This window comes from Astyanax mexicanus, chromosome 2 (genome assembly GCF_023375975.1).
Source record: "Astyanax mexicanus isolate ESR-SI-001 chromosome 2, AstMex3_surface, whole genome shotgun sequence".
In the NCBI taxonomy this organism is placed as follows: domain Eukaryota; kingdom Metazoa; phylum Chordata; class Actinopteri; order Characiformes; family Acestrorhamphidae; genus Astyanax; species Astyanax mexicanus.
Window position 1 is genome coordinate 19,378,841 of NC_064409.1, and position 13,718 is coordinate 19,392,558.

The 13,718-nt window shown below is 38.0% G+C and overlaps 1 protein-coding gene across 1 annotated transcript in view; it reads right to left on the bottom strand.

Annotated features, from left to right (window-relative positions):
* The window catches only part of LOC103031966 (proton myo-inositol cotransporter), a 122,141-nt gene that overhangs the window by 71,885 nt on the left and 36,538 nt on the right, over positions 1-13,718 (bottom strand). The window contains exon 3 of the mRNA XM_007234950.4: positions 11,907-12,115. Within this exon, the coding sequence (XP_007235012.3) occupies positions 11,907-12,115 (209 nt within the window). The remainder of the gene's footprint in view (positions 1-11,906; positions 12,116-13,718) is intronic.

Genomic DNA, 13,718 nt, shown 5'->3' on the forward strand with positions numbered 1-13,718 from the left:
CTTGTGGTGGATTCAAACTCAGAATTCCTGTGTATAGCAGAGGTGTCTTTACCAGGTGGGCTACAAGACTACTTAGGAATAGAACCCAAATACTGAGTAGTCTGACATTTTATAGACGGGTTTTAACCCTAAACCTGAGCTACATGTCGTACTGCAACCAGCCAGCAGAGGCACTAGGTGGAGGACTCTCCATGCTTTTTTTTACAATGGTAATATACAGTATCAATGAGAGCCTCTGTACACTAGTTACTGTAGCTCAAAGTTAACTGCACGCCTCAATTACTCTAGACTTTAGAATTTATCTGATTCCTGATGCAGATTGTCCCGCAGTTATCTATAAACTTTAATGAATGTATGCAATTTGTCTATAAACTGTGCTAATAAGATGCTAATATAGTTAGCCACATTAGCCTTTTAGCTACAGCACAAGATTACAGGCATAAACCTGAGTCCTGCCTGATCTACTACACTTGGGCTAAAGGAGAAAATGGGTATGTTATTTTTTGCCAAACTTACGTTTTAAAGCTGGCGATTGTGATTTAAAGAGCTGCTTAATGAACTGTGTGTGCTCTTCTTGCTGCTCACTCTACCTTTAATCTCCGTGTTCACTCATTTGCTACGGCAGGCGATTACACTCGAACGGAGGCTGTGAGTAAGTTGTGATTAGAATCAGAAGGGAGCGGCCAGCCAGAAAGAAAATGATCTGACAACACTGGCTGAGTTCATGATGAAAGATACACTTTAAAATGTTCTCTAGTAACAGCCAAAAACTATACTTTTAACCTTTCAGTGGAAGTTAATGTAAAAATATTTCATTGCAAGCATTTTTATTGCTCTATTAATCAAGACCTTTCGTTTTTTTTGTGTTAAAGAAATGACATATGCCATTAAATGTTATGTTAATACATGTATTACAAATAATTTTAGACTATACAGTACCAGTCAAAAGTTTGGACACACCTCTTCTCATTTAATGTGTTTTTTAATCATTGTTTAACATTGTAAATGTAATATTGGATATTAAATAGTTTCTCAGTATCTCAAAGGAGTTTCTGGAGGTCCTAACCAGTAGCTGCTGCTTTTCCGTCACGCTTTGAAGCTCCAGCTTGTCTCAAATCACCATCCCAGTTTAAGGTTTGTGTTAGGGAATTGTGGAAGACAAACACTTTTTTGTTTACTACGAAATTCCATATGTGTCACTTACTTGCTTTGATGTATTTAACCCTTGTGTGGTGTTCATATTTTTGTTACTCGTTTACTTTGTTACTTGTATTTAATTCAGCAAAATTAAGCAATTCTTCATTAAAATGCTTTACACATGCTTGTTTCACCTAATTGCAAGCAATATAAACAGCTTACATGTTAATATTTGCCCTTTACCTTTCTTATGTTACATTTCTTTCAAAAAGTGCTACTCTTTTTTTATTAGTTTTTTAATAAAATGTAAAAGAAACTGAATTAGACTCAAGATATGAGTAGAAATTTTGTTTAGTTTCAATTTTACAAATGAAGCAATGTTTATTAGCCCTTGGCCAAACATACTGTATGTAATATAAATGTGTGTGTGGGGGGGGGTGTACAGTGTGTGTTTATCGAAAATGTGTTTTGATATATGTTTTTCACAAAAAATGAGCCAATGCCAATGAGTTTGAGTTAGAAAAAATATTTTTTTAGTATCATTTGATGAAAAATGAAAACGGGTCCCACAGACCCGAACACCACACAAGGGTTAATACTAATCTACAGTTTAGAACATAAATTAAATAAAGAAAAAAAAGAAAAACACTAAATAAAAGTCAATGTGAAAATATTTTATTTTATTACTATTTTTTTTTAATTACTAATTATTTAATATAAAAAATTTGGGGAGTTTTCTATCGGTACATTCATTGTGAAATTTATTCACCCATTGCGAATATCTGCAGCCGAGGTAGGGTGGGTCCTCAGTAAGACTGTCCAAGTAGCCCCCGCTCGTTAATCACACACAGACGCGCTGCAGAGCAAAAACACGACTTTTAACTCAACACTAAACAGAATTAAGAATAAAATAACACTGCTGTTCCCTTAAATAAGCTGCTGGCGTACCTTTACTATGTGATCTAAGTAAAATGTATGCTAGCTTGGTTAGCATTTGCTATGGTTGCAGGCTAATACAAGCACTGCCAACAAGCAAAATGTAGTACAATAAACTGCACATATACAGTTTTTACATCTGATTAAATAAATATCAAATATAAATGTTTTTTTTAATTATTATTCCATGATTTAATATTTTACAAGGCAACAGATATTAATTCAGGTATGTGAAAAGACATAAAAAACATTTTTAAAAGAAGTCTATGAAGGGCAGAGAAATGCCATTAGGTTGTTGTCAACCATTTGCATTAGCATTTCCTGTGGCATCCCACAGGGCTCTCTTGTGGGGCCTATTACACTGGTGTAAATTTTGATTGTAGTAAACTGAAATGTGGGCTTACAAACAGGGCTAAACAACATTTTAAAAGCGTTTTTTTTTAGTTCTACACAGAACCCTATTATTCTAACATCAGTACAGGAATTACATTTGTCTGGAAAACCAAATAACCCTCCAGATCAAACCGTAAGCTTGGCGAGTGCTGGACGGGCATCGCATGGCCGGCTTCACAGCGCCGCAGGGCCGATAATATGGACCTGAGCTCATAGGCCTGCCAAAAAGGCCCGACTCCAATCTTCCTGCATTAGCCTTTCATCTGCGTACTGAAAGATGCAACCACATCTAGCCTTAATATAAAACTAATGACAGTTCATATGGGGGAAATGATGAATAGGCTTGATTATGTTCCGCTAATGCCCCTTCCTACAATTGGCTTAACAGCAGAAGTCAGGCGTCGGGGGACAAAAAGCTTATAGAGATTTTATTCGTACAGAAAAAGCACTCTAACAAAGGCCTATATTCCAGCCTTTTCTCTCTCCTGGGTGCAAGAAAGCCGAGGTGGACTAAGCTCGAGAGAGAAAAAAATCATTTGAAAGTGGATTAGCTGAAATGAATTAGAAGACAGTGCTTCCTGCATCTTAATATTCAATTACAGCATCGTCTGAATAAGACTCAAATCTTCCCACAGAAAGAATCACAACGCTGGGGAAGGGAAGGCAGATGTTCTCAGAGTGGCAGAAAGAAAGGTGTTACTCTGTGTAGGAGAAATAGCTCAGTACCAATCATACAGGCCTGTAAACGAATCAGTGAGCCAATTACAATAATAAATGTGAGAAGCGTACAAGCACACACATAAAACTGGTGTCTGTAAAGGCACTGTGGTGTGGTGGTGTCTGAGATTAAAGATGGGTAAAGCATGAATATACAGCTCTGAAAAAAAATTCAAGATCACTTAATGATAATGCTTTTCCTTGATTTTACCAAATTAAAAAACTCTGGAATATAATCAAGAGGTCGATTAATCAAGTGGATGATTCCAAGCCATCAAATCAAACTGAACTGCTTGAATTTTTGCACCAGTAGTGGCAAAAAGCTATCCAAAATCAGTGTGTAAGACTGGTGGAGGAGAACGAATAAAAAACAGGGTTAATTCACCAAATATTGATTTCTGAACTCTTAAAACTTTATGAATATGAATTTGTTTTCTTTTCATTACTTAAGGTCCAAAAGCTCTGCATCTTTTTTGTTATTTCAGCCATTTCTCATTTTCTGCAAATACTGTAAATGCTCTAAATGACAATATTTTTATTTGAAGTTTGAGATAAATGTTTTCCGTAGTTCATAGAACAAAACAATAATGCTCATTTTACTCAAACATAAACCTATAAATAGCAAAATCAGAAAAACTACTTCAGAAACTGAAGTGTTCTCTTCATTTTTTCCAGAGCTGTATTCCTATATCCTCAACCTAAAGACTGAACTCAGCAGACCCCCACTCTACACCAGTTAGATAAAATCCTAAAAGTGTGAATTATTAATCTGCTGAGGAGAATCATTAATACTGCCCACATCCCTGCACTGTTCCCTTTTCCCTCGGCAGCCTTCAGAACAGCCGCTGCTGCCGTATAAATACAGGACCAGAATTAGATGTTGTGTTTATCATAGAATATAAATAGAGCACATCATTAAACCACAGAAGCCATGAAATGAGTCAGCGCAGAGATAAGAATGCTTTATGACCCCGTGTTAGAGGAAATCGTCTTTAAATTATATCAGCCAGAAAAAGGCATAGAGACTGTTAGCAGAGCAGTATGCTGCTGCGCTCCATCTCCACTCAACCAGTTTAAAGATGCTGTAACTCCATTCTGCAAATAAGTGAGTAAGAACCCTCTTCTGCTCTGTTTGTGTTGTTGATTCAGAGACAGCAATGATTCAGGATTTACCAACAAAGCTGAGAAAACAGAGAAACGGCCCTTCTGCACCCTGTCTCTCACAGATCTATCTATCTATCTATCTATCTATCTATCTATCTATCTATCTATCTATCTATCTATCTATCTATCTATCTATCTATCTATCTATCTATCTACTGTCTTTTCCCATATCTCTTTCCATTTCTCTCTCTCCCACTGCCTCTCTCTCTTTCGGTGTATCTCTCTTCCTATTCCCCTTTCTTTCTCATACATCTCTCTATTACTCTCCCACTGCCTCTTTCTCTCCCTCCATCTTTGTCTCCTTCTCCCTCTGTATCTCTCTTTCTTTCCCCATTTTCACCATATCTCTCTTTATTTCTCTCTCTCCCCCACTTTCTCTCTCTCTCTTCCTCCCTCTCTCTTTCTGTATCTTTCTTATCCCCTTTCTTCTCTCTTTATTTACCTCTCCCACTGCCTCTTTCTTTTCCTTTCTCCATCTCTCTTCCTCCCTCTCTCTCTGTATCTCTCTGTGTATCTCTATTTATTTCCCTCTTTCTTCCCCATATCTCTCTATTTCTCTCTCTCCCACCACCTCTCTCTCTCCCTTTCTCTCTCTTTCTGTATATCTCTCTTCCTTCCCCCTTTCTTCCTCACATCTCTATTTCTCTCTCCCACTGCCCCTCTCTGTCTCTTTCTCTCTCTCTCTGTCTCTCTCCCTCCCTCCCTCTCTCTGCATCTCTCTCTGTATCTATTTATTTCCGTCTTTCTTCCCCATATCTCTCTGTTTCTCTCATTCTCCCACCAACTCTCTCCCTTTCTCTCTTTCTTTCTGTGTATCTCTCTTCCTTTCCCCCTTTCTTCCTCACATCTCTATTTCTCTCTCCCACTGCCCCTCTGCCTCTCTCCCCCTCTATCTCTCTATCTTTATCTCTCTCTTTCTGTATCACACTTTTTCTCTTTCCCCATATCTCTTTTCATTTCTCTTTTCCCCACTGCCGCTCTTTCTCTCTGTCTCTCTCTCTGTATCTCTCGGTGTATCTCTTTTTTGCCCACTTTTTTCCCATATCTATCTTTATTTCTCTCTCTCCCACTGCCTCTCTCTTTCCTCCATCTCTCTCTCGCTCCCTGTATATCTCTCGTTCTGTGTATCTCTATTTCTTTCCCCCTTTCTTTCTCATATCTCTCTATTACGCTCCCACTGCCGATCTCTCTCCCTCCATCTCTTTGTCTCCTTCTCCCTCTGTATCTCTCTCTTTGTATATCTCTCTTTCTTTCCCCATTTTTCACCATTTCGCTCTTTATCTTTCTCTCCCACTGCCTCTTTCTCTCTCTCTCCAGTCTCTTTCTCTCTCTCTCCAGTCTCTCTCTCTCTCTCCAGTCTCTCTCTCTCTCTCTCTCTCACTCTCTGCTTGCATTGTTTTGGCCACAGCGTCTCCAACCCTACAATCATGCTCTATCTTTCTCTCACCTTTTCCACTGAAACCTCTTATTTCCTGTCTCTCTGCATCCAGCTGCTGCTGCTCCATCAAACCCTGCAGAGACGCTTACAGACGTATACAAATAACAGTCTAGTTTGCTTCCATGCAATGTAAATAAACAAAACTATATTTTACGTGACTGCAGTGCTAAATATGTCTGAACACAGTGTCCCATGACTTTTGGCATGCCCTACTGAAACTAAACAATGCTGCATTGACCTGTGGGATATGTGTCTGTTAGGTCCTGTATTAAAGTATTTAAATTGCATGTCTTTTTAAACGGACAATTCTAGCCAGATGACTCCTATGGTGTATGGGAACAATGACTGTAAAAGATCTGTAAAATCATAAATGTGAATTCTGTCCAATTTCTTGCAGCCTGGCTCTTATTAACAGCATAAAATTCTGATTTGAGAAATGCATCAAACTGACTGAGAAAAACAATAAATTATTGCACAGAACTTCAGAAAGGGCCTCACTTTAACTCCCATAATTAACGTGTATGCTGGCCAGCGTTTAACATGACTCACAGGATAACACCTCACCGCTTACACATATTTCAGTCCTCAGGCCATATTATGAAAAACAGTTACAAACACATATGTATAGGCCATATGTGTTTGTGCATGGTGTATGTGTATGTACAGGAATTTAATAATGAATGGTCCAATATAAATGCTCCATTAATTACTTAATTACTTGAGATAAAATCCTTTTTATCCTTTTTTGGAAAACATAAGTATTTCAAGTGTGTAACGGCATAAGCTTCAGGTAAAAGGGCTGCCTTAAGTTTTCTATTCTAATTATTTTACTGTGGACTGCTTCTTCCATAAGGCGCAATCCAGAAGAGATATCATTTACATACACAGCACATCCACTGGTCTGTTTAGGGAAAGTTTAAAAATATGGATAAAGAAAGAGGTCAGAAATTGAATTAGACTGAGAAAAGCCTCAGTCAGGGGGTTAGTTATATAGAGTGAAGGCAGAAGATTGGGATTCACAGTGCAGGTCTGACAGATACAGGATGTGCTGTTCCCCCTCCTGTGTTCTACCACACCCTCGTTCAGACCCGGTGACCACGGACATGACATGTCTGAGAGGTGAGGACAGTGACATCCTCACCTGCTGTGACCCTGCTGTGACCTGTGTGTGTGAGTGTGCGCTTGTTTTAATACCTTTAAAGGACAAAACACGTCTATATTTTTTACGTTTTAGAACATCTCACACATAAGTACTTAAATAGTAAACTTAAATTGGGTAAAAAAAAAATCACTATATATGAAGAAATCAGACTTCATTAGCGAAAAAAACAGCTGAGGAATGTAAACAATAGACGTTAGAAAAAAATATATGTCAACAACCTTAGCGCGGCTTCCTTTTTCAATTGTTCCATAACCACTATAAATAGACCTAAATTAAAAGATATATTTTTTAAAAGCTCTATTATACAAGTCAGGCACACGTTTAATATCAATTTATAATGTTTTTCTGAAGACATTAGAGGCAATACAGTCCTAAAATTAGCCACAGTTCCCTTTTTCTCCAGTTAACAAATACATTCTGTTCAGTGTGTGTTATCATATATTTAGGGAGTTTGAGGGAGTTTTATTTCTTGTGCTGAATAAATGACAGTTTCTGGGCTCATTCGGGAGATAAGAGGAACATTTCTCCGAGCTGTGGCTTGATTGCGCAATTCAGTATGTTAGTTTGTTATGCTAACTGGCTAGCATTAACTAGCGAGCTGTGTCTTCTTTGGGGGTGCTAATCTGCACTGTGTGCTTCTGCACAGTGCTCCGCAGTGCCTCTAGTGGTATGGCGGTAGGGCTGGGCGAAATATCGAGTTAAAAAAAATCTCTAGATTTTTTTAGATGCGATATAAGACGAGACAATAACGTCTATATTGATATAGACTACGCTGCGTTACAGTGAGCCCCGTCAGTTCTCCCTCTGTCTTTAGCACTTTAGCACTTTAGATGCTCTTTTTTTTTTTCAAAAGCACAATGTAATTTTTTTATATATCCCTTGTTTTAAGGCTACTTTAAGTGGAAAAAAAAGATTCAATTTAAGGAATTGTTTAATATATATATATATATATATATATATATATATATATATATATATATATATATATATATATATATATGCAGTGCAGTGAATATAGTGGGTACCCCTTCTGCAACCACGCCATGGCCCAGCCCCCACTGTGAAAATCATGAATCTGATTGGTTAGAGTGTCCTTTGACTTGCTAATAGACTAATTACTGCACCCTTCTTAAAATCAGGAGAATGGTCACGCAGGCACGTGAGCAGAAGCCATTTTAAAATGCAGTTCTGATTGGTTAGTACTGCTGACAGTCAGATAAGAGTCCTGTAGTAAAGACTAATGCTTTGAATTAGTTGCTGTTTTGGTTGTTGTTTTTTTTTAGTTAATTTATAAAATAAATGCTTACACTTACAATAACTATATTATATACCTCCTGATAAAAAAATTATGTAATTATTTACATGCATTTTTGTCACCCCTTCTCTGAAGGGTTAGAAGGGCCTTACTGCACACCACTGAAATACTGCCCAGCACTACTGAAATGCAGTAACTTTTCAATTATGTTATTATTATGCCTTAGTAGTGTATGATGTGTAACATGTGATATACTGTACAATACATATGGGGCATGTTCGTGACACCAAGTCACGACAAGATATTAAAAGTAAACAAGTGTATGTGTGTGAGTGTGTGTTACCCCAGAACCCTCTGGCATACCACCAGCTCCACTATTACATGGTTGGGGTGTGAGAGCGAGCGTTAGCGTACGCTAGCTTACACTTCCCTCTCTCACACCAACACACTCCTCACACACTCTCCATCTCACACTGACGACTCCATCTGCAGACAGCTGTCAGGATGCTGCAGGACTGCGAGTGATGGTTTTAGACATGAACGGAACAAGAGATTACAAGCAATTTACTGCCTTTCCTTATCACTGATTGCCTATTGTACACACTCCCGTCCGCGTGCAGGTCGGACAGAACACAAGGCAGCGCTATGATTCATTATTTAATAAAATAAAAACTGGAGGAATGTTATTAATGAAAAAAAATACAGTTTTATTATTAATCACTGACAGCTACTGTAAGCCCACAATTCTATAGGCACTTACACATACTTACACATATTGGCAAAAGTATTCGCTTTAGTGAATAAATCATTCAATCACGTTACAATCCAGGGGCTATACTAGGATCAGAGTTTTAATGATGCCCCCCCTCCCCCCTTTCAAAAGACACAAAACACATTATATTACATACAGGGTGAAAGTGTGTTAATTTCACTTTAAACATCTTTTAAACAGATAAGATCAGCATTTAGACTTTAAAGTGAAGCTGATAGTCTATAAATCACTAAACAATTGTTGCTCGGAATACATTGCAGATATGTTTAGATAATATAGACCCAATAGATCTCTTAGATCCATGGACTCGGGTCATGGACTCAAAGATGGAGAAGCAGCTTTTAATTACTATACTGCATATAACTGAAACAGACTACCAGAAAATATTAGAAATGCCCCAAATGTAGAAGTGTTCAAATCCAGGTTAAAAACTCTACTTTTTTCTAGTGCTTTTAACTAAAGCATTTTACTTCACTGCACTTTTTTACAGTTCTTATTATCTTACTTTATTTGTATTTTTATTGTTGTAGTTTTATTTTTTATTTTATTTTATTTTAACAATTGTTCTTATAATTTTAATTGTCTAATTAATTTAATTGTCTAATTTTATTTTTCATGTAAAGCACTTTAAATTGCCAAGGTATGAAAGGTGCTATATAAATAAATTTGCCTTGCCTTGCCTAATTTCTTCTTTTGTGAGTTGGTGTGCGTTTGTGTGCTCAGCACAAGGCAGAGTGTAGAGAAAGTGGATAATACCATCATAACAAAATTCTGTTTAATTACATACTTTAGGATTAACATTTTTTTTCAGTTTATAAGAGACAAACGTTGGCTTAAAAAAACACACACACAACTTTTTAAAACCCCCTAAAAAGGGGTTAGCTACGCCCATGTTCCAATCACTTCCATGACCACAGGTGTATAAAACATAAAACCAAGCACCTAGACATGCAAACTGCTTCTACAAACATTAGTGAAAAAATGGGTCTCTCTTAGGAGGTCAGTGAATTCTAGCATGGTACTATGATAGGATGCACAACCATACAATTGTTTAGTCATGAAATTTCCTCACTACTAAATATTCCACAGTCAACTGTCAGTGACGTTATAATACAGTGGAATAGACTGGGAACGAAAGCGACTCACTCTGTCAGCGAAAATAAGAGACAGTGCATTTTGTTTCGTGTAATTTGATGACTTGCATGTATTCTACACAATGCTAATTACTAACTACATCGTATATTACATGCTAATCACCCCAAACAGCCCTTACAGTATATAGTTTACTCTTTATCTAATGTTCTTGTGATCTAACTGTCTTCTTCAGACCTGAATCCAGCATCTCTGGACTGCAGCTGGTGCCACAGAGGGAAATATGTAGTAGCACAGCGTGACGTCCACTGTGCGACGAGTTTAAGGCTGTGGGCTCAGTTTGAGGCTGAATATGGAGGCGGCCACTACATCACTCCAGAGACCAGGGCAACCACGGCTCTCCAGGGGAGCTTTGCGTCAGGACTAATTACCAGCAGAGCCCTGTGCAATTTCCCCTGATCCTCTTGACCTCCCGTATGACATTACAGTGGCTGTTCTCAGAACTCGTCTTCAAGCTTCTGCTTGTGTCTTATTTAACATTCATGAAATATGGTTCAAGTGGCTTGAGGAGATCCCATATGACAATGAAATATGGAAGAATGGAGGTGAATATGATGTGCTACACCCTAAATAAGGAATTCATTGCAACACCAGTGCTATTTACATACATTTCAATTGATTTGATAAAAGAATATTATTGTACGGGTAGACACATTATTCATAAAAATCACAAAAATCCTTTTTTTAATAAAAGGGTGGTATTATTTATAGCTATGGAAAAAATAGAGACCACTTGAAAATGATGAGTTTCTTTGATTTTAACACATTGAAAACCTCTATAATACAATCAAGAGGAAGATGGAGGATCACAAGCCATCAAACCAAACTGATCTGCTTGAATTTGTGCACCAGGAGTGGCGGCATAAAGTTATCCAAAAGCAGTGTGTAAGACTGGTGGAAGAGAACATGCCAAGATGCATGAAAACTGTGATTAAAAACCAGGGTTATTCCACCAAATATTAATTTCTGAACTGTTCAAACTTTATGAATATGAACTTGTTTCCTTTGCATTATTTGAGTTCTGAAAGCTCTGCATCTTTTTTGTTATTTCAGCCATTTCTCATTTTCTGCCAATAAATGCGCTGAATTACAATATTTTTATTTGGAATTTGGGAGAAATGTTGTCTGTAGTTTACAGAATAAAAAAATATGCTCAGTTTACTTAAACATATACCTATAAATAGCAAAATCAGAGAAACTTTTTAACTCTTAATTTTTCCAGAGCTCGTATGGGAACACTCCACAAGACCTGCTTGATGTTTTGGAGATGTTCTGACCCTTTCAGCCATCATTTAGCCATTTAGCCATCAGAGTTTGGCTCTAGTCAGGAGATACCGAAGCAGAAAAATCCAGATCTGAGACAGGCTTCTTCCCACAGACCATTACGCTGCTGAACAGCCAGTAACACTTTTACCACATACAAACTCACTTTGCACCCTGAACTTTACCCAATAACCAACAGATCCATCAAACTGCACCAAAAACTTACTGAGTCTTTGTCACCTTATTGCATGACATTTAAATCACATCTATGTAATGTCTATATTTAAACAGTCTCACATATTTATGAGATTTCAGCAGATCTGTGGTGGTCTGCTTACTGAAGTCATTGAAAGCTTATAGAGAAGCTTATAGAGTTCCTGAGCTGTCTCAGTTTTACATATAGACGGGATATCTGGTGGGAAGGATTCTGTATGTTTCTACATGTGTGAGAGTGTGATTGTGAGAGTGTGTTTACTGGAGTGTATATATATGAGAGTGCGACAGACTTATTTCTCACCTCCTCCACAATCTTTCTCCTCTTCCTCGATGCTGCTCTTGATGCTCTCATACTCCTCGTCGATGTTCTGGTTTCCGCGGATCTGGCTGAGCACTCGCCGGGCCTTCTGGGTAAGTCCCTTCTGGATGAGCCAGCGAGGACTTTCAGGAAGGAAGAGGAACCCGAAGAACTGAACCAGAGCGGGTACTGCAGATAGACCTAGCATATACCTGTACAGAGCCAGAGAGAGAGAGAGAGAGAGAGAGAAAGAGTGAAATGAAGTAGCTCCAACTCATATCTATTAAAGGAGAAAATGATACAGTATATTCGTTACCGTCCACATACTTCTATGTGTTCTTTACATTGGCATGAATACATTCACTATAAGGCAGTTCAGAGTCAAATATTTCTGACAATTACAAACACGGTGAAGGACGTCATGATAACTGACCTACAACAAAAAGTGAAAGATGCAACTGAATAAATGGCCATAAACTGTGTAAAAATGTTTTGTATAAGTTACTTTTCTGTCTGAGTTTCTTAATTAATTGACCATACAGCAGTTGTTGTTTTGGTCACAAACAACAGAATGTATCCGTATTTAATGACAAAGGTATCAAAAGTATTCCCATTCATTACTCAGGTAAAAATATTGATACTAGGATTTAGAAATACTTCTGTAGAATATAAACTTAAACTTTTTCACTCAAGTAAAAGTGAAAAAGTACTGGTTACAAAACTACTTAAAGTATAAAAGTAAAAGTATAGTGTTCTACCCCCCCACTCCCTGTTTTAGCTGCATATATGCCCATTGGAAATGCATTTTACTATGATGCAAATATATTGAAGAAGCTTAGTTGGGAAATTTTACTCAAGTTCTCTTGAGTCTCTGCACAGATCATATTCTTACTAGACTACATCCGTCTGCTATGTTCTTGCTGAAGTGTCACTTGACATGCACAGGTGTGATGGATTACGTATAAACCAATAGGGTGTCGGAATGTCGTCTGAAAAATCATTACTCCAGAAACATCTCTGTTTAATGATGAGCAAAAATGAACCTTAATTCTGCAATATTCTGTATTTCTCAGGAGGAGATCACACAAATATAACATGGGTTACCCAAGCTACTTGAGGTCTTCTGCTCCACCAGAGTTCCATAGTGCAGTAGGAGAGTTATGAAGCAGAGAGTTAAGGCTATTTTTACTATTTTGCTCATACTGTACACACCATACTTGCCAAAAGTTATTGAATCATGGATGAGTGGTGTGTCCTATGAAACCTATGGTTAGCATGGACAATTCTAGGCAGACACTGCCGGCCATGGTGATTTCCACCCTGCGCTTCACTGTGGATAACTATATTAGTTTTCTACAGCATATTCCTTGTGCACACGAGACACTGTAAATCTACGAACGTTAAATACCAGCACAACTTCCATAACAAATTCCAGAAATGGAATATCCCATCCATCTTACCTCCAACTCCTATAATTCGCATCACCTTGTGTTCATTTAATATTATTCACAAGATAACAGCTCTGGCAATCTGGCATCTAAGACTTCAGCTGATCCAGGCTCAGCACAGCAGACTGTATACTGTAACGTCTGCAGACGTGCCTAATTACAAATGCATAACTTCTGCCTGCTTTATTCCCGCTTCCACCGCACTGCCAGATGCCTAATTCCATCATATAATTTAATGGGCCATTGAGAATTCAGTACACTGGCCTGTCAACAGGTCGTCAGTTTGGCTGTGAAGCGAGAGCCGACTGTAAACAGAACCCAGAGAATCCGTTCTCTGAGCGTGGAGAACGCTCTGAATCGCTTTCAC